The 3,009-nt window shown below is 45.7% G+C and overlaps 1 protein-coding gene across 1 annotated transcript; it reads left to right on the top strand.

Annotated features, from left to right (window-relative positions):
- The first annotated feature begins 386 nt into the window (after window positions 1-386).
- LOC123989238 lies at window positions 387-2,907 on the top strand. The gene is made up of 4 exons (XM_046289944.1): window positions 387-1,406; window positions 1,769-2,509; window positions 2,645-2,770; window positions 2,881-2,907. The coding sequence occupies exons 1-4, from the start codon at window positions 387-389 to the stop codon at window positions 2,905-2,907; spliced, it is 1,914 nt and encodes a 637-aa protein (XP_046145900.1).
- The last annotated feature ends 102 nt before the right edge of the window (window positions 2,908-3,009 follow it).

Here is a 3,009-nt window from a genome sequence, read left to right on the forward strand (position 1 = left end):
AGGTTCGTCCTCCACTCTACACCTTTCCTGTGGCTCCCTACGTTAGCCATACGTAGGTTCGTCCACCATAGCCAACCTCCTGGAGCTCCCTACGTTAGCCATACGTAGGTTCGTCTCCACGTCTACTTCCTTAGGCTCCCAGTGTTAATAACAACACTGGTCAAGCCATTAACAATTACCATTTACCTAAATTAAGCCCCGGCTACGCAGCCGTCCCCTCCGGCTCGTAACAAAACTGGTGACAGCGGTGGGATCCACTGAATAAATATCCGTAAGGATACCGTGGATACAACTGGACTTGTATTATAATTGTTCTATAGGATTTTCGCGTTAAAATGCCAGAAACCAGGCTTTCGGCTGACGAAGTCGCGAATCTTACCTTAACAATGGCTAATTCTATGGCCTTGTTAACACAGCGTAATTGTATTCAATTCGCTACCGCGCCGATACCCACTTTCGATGGCGAGAATCCAGCTTTGTCGGTTTTCGCTCAGAGTGTAGAAAACGGGCTCGCGTTAATACCAGATACGTCGGAAACAGAGTATGTGAGTATCGTGTTGACTAAACTCACCGGTCCGGCGCGGATTAGTATCCAAGATAAACAATTCAACCATGTAACTCAATTGTTACAACATTTGAAAAAACGATACGCTCCTGGGAAGAACTTGGCGTATTTCCAAGCTGAGGTTTCGCGCCTTAAAATCCGTGAGGACGAATCACTAAGGAAGTACATCGACAGAGCCAGCAAACTTGCCCATGGAGCTCGTATCGCGATCCGCGAGAGGTACACGACCAACGTGGATCAGCTCATCAAGGAGAAGGAAATGGACATCTTGGAGAATTTCCTTGAGGGTTTACCGGAGCGTGTGGCCTGGAGAATCGCCGCTCTGGACAAAAAGATTAAAACGTACGAAGCTGTGTTACAAATTGAACGTCGCCTCAAGAACCGACGACAGATTCAGGAGAAGGCATCACCTAGTCGTCGTAGAGAAGAGGATTTTCTCAGCTGGAGACGTCCTCGAGAGAAGGAACACAGGCGTGTGTACCCTCAGTCACCGTTACCCTACCGGCAAAGACCAAGGGATCGCAGCACATCTGGTTCCGAACCGGAGTTCGAAGAACGAGCTTCACGTGCAACGGCGTTGACTTTACGTAAGCATGATTATTCACGCTCTCCAAACCACTCACCGGAGGCGCCAAAATATGACGAGCCGTTCAACACCAAACACGATGTTTACGACTTTTATTGCGCAAACTGCAGTACGGTCGGACACGGTTGGAAGGATTGTGAAAAATCACCTCGCCGCGAAAGACCCCGATTCCAGTATCGAAGGGAGTCACGAGGGAATTTCTCACCTTTGAGGAAACCTTTAAACTCCAACAACGCTCACCCAAACGGCGAGGCGGTGAGCGTACGCAACGAAGATCGCCGGAAAATGGTCCGATTTGCAGACCAGAAGCAGGAAGACGAATCAAGGAAGCACCAACCCCACGCATCAGGATCAAGGTTCTAGAACTGGAAAAAGGAACGGGAGAATTTCTAATTGATGGAGGAGCTTCTGTAAATCTGGTAGTTCTTCATGCTCTAGGAGAAAAGGCCGGAATCACATCGAAGGAAGGTCTTAAAATCGCTGGGCTCGCATCATCTACGATCCGAACCTTGGGAACTACCTGTTTGCAAATTAATGGATCTGCTACGGAATTTTACGTAGTAGAGGACTTGCCTATTTCCGCTGATGGACTCATAGGAAGCCCTTTTTTATTACAGGAAGGGGCTGAAATTTCCTATTACCATAAAACCTTGGGAACTCGTAACCAACCTATTAAACCTATATTCTTCAGTAACGCTGAGGAGATGGAACTGCATCCAGTATTGCCAATTAAACATAGATTACCAGGACCCACAGCTCTCCAAATTGCAGTTCCAGTCGCAAATCCGGAGGTTATGGAAGGGTACCTAGCACGAATCAAGACTCCTGAACAGGTCTACATTGGAGAATCAGCAGTCTGCAATCATGATGGAATTTGCTATGTCCTAGCCACAAACACCGGAGAAGACGAAATCGAAATCGACATTGGACCACAACGCATACATCCGTATGAGATTTTTGACTCATCAGATGACGATCCTATTCCTTCGTATCTAGCAAAGGAAACAAAGGAAGACAGAACTACACGTATCCAAGATCTTTTAAGGACCGATCATCTAAACTCTGAAGAACGACAACATGTGTTCAAAATTGTCAGGGAATTTTCTGATAGATTTTTCCTACCTGGAGATAACCTGGGCAAGGTTCCAAATTTTCATCACTCCATTTACACAACAGACGACATTCCGATTAATACTAGACAGTATCGGTACCCACCAGTACATCAGGAGGAGATACAACGACAGGTTGGAGCTCTGCTATCGCAGGGTATTATTAGACCATCCACCTCACCATACAATTCTCCTTTATGGATTGTACCGAAGAAACCGGACGCCGATGGTAACAAACGTTGGCGAATGGTAATCGACTTTCGTTCATTAAACGAAAAAACAACAGGCGACAAGTTTCCATTACCTAATATTCCAGAAATACTAGACAAGGTAGGCGGAGCAAAATACTTCTCAATATTTGATTTGGCAAATGGATTTCATCAGATTGAAATGAACCCAAAGGACAGACAGAAGACCGCGTTTACAACCCCACATGGACATTTCGAGTTTGTGCGTATGCCTTTTGGTTTGAAGAACGCACCACCGACATTCCAACGCGTCATGAACCGGGTAACATCAGGCCTGGAAAACGTACTTGTGATCATAGATGATATAATTGTTTTTTCTTCATCGCTGCGTGAACACGAAATTAAAGTTAAAAAACTATTCGATCACCTCAGGGAATATGGACTTACTCTACAGACTAATAAATGCGAATTCCTACGCAAAGAGGTTGCCTATCTGGGACACATTTTGTCTGCTGACGGGGTTAAACCAGATCCTAGGAAACTTCACGCCGTAAAAAACTT

Source organism: Osmia bicornis, unplaced genomic scaffold, assembly GCF_907164935.1.
Source record: "Osmia bicornis bicornis unplaced genomic scaffold, iOsmBic2.1, whole genome shotgun sequence".
In the NCBI taxonomy this organism is placed as follows: Eukaryota; Metazoa; Arthropoda; class Insecta; order Hymenoptera; family Megachilidae; genus Osmia; species Osmia bicornis.

Bases quoted from the DNA above. Each gene is read 5' to 3' on its own strand.
- LOC123989238 (XM_046289944.1), top strand. From the start codon at position 387: ATGGCTAATTCTATGGCCTTGTTAACACAGCGTAATTGTATTCAATTC. The intron at 1,407-1,768 runs GTGAGCGTACGC...TTTTTATTACAG, and splicing joins CTCACCCAAACGGCGAGGCG to GAAGGGGCTGAAATTTCCTA. The intron at 2,771-2,880 runs GTAACATCAGGC...CGATCACCTCAG, and splicing joins TCCAACGCGTCATGAACCGG to GGAATATGGACTTACTCTAC.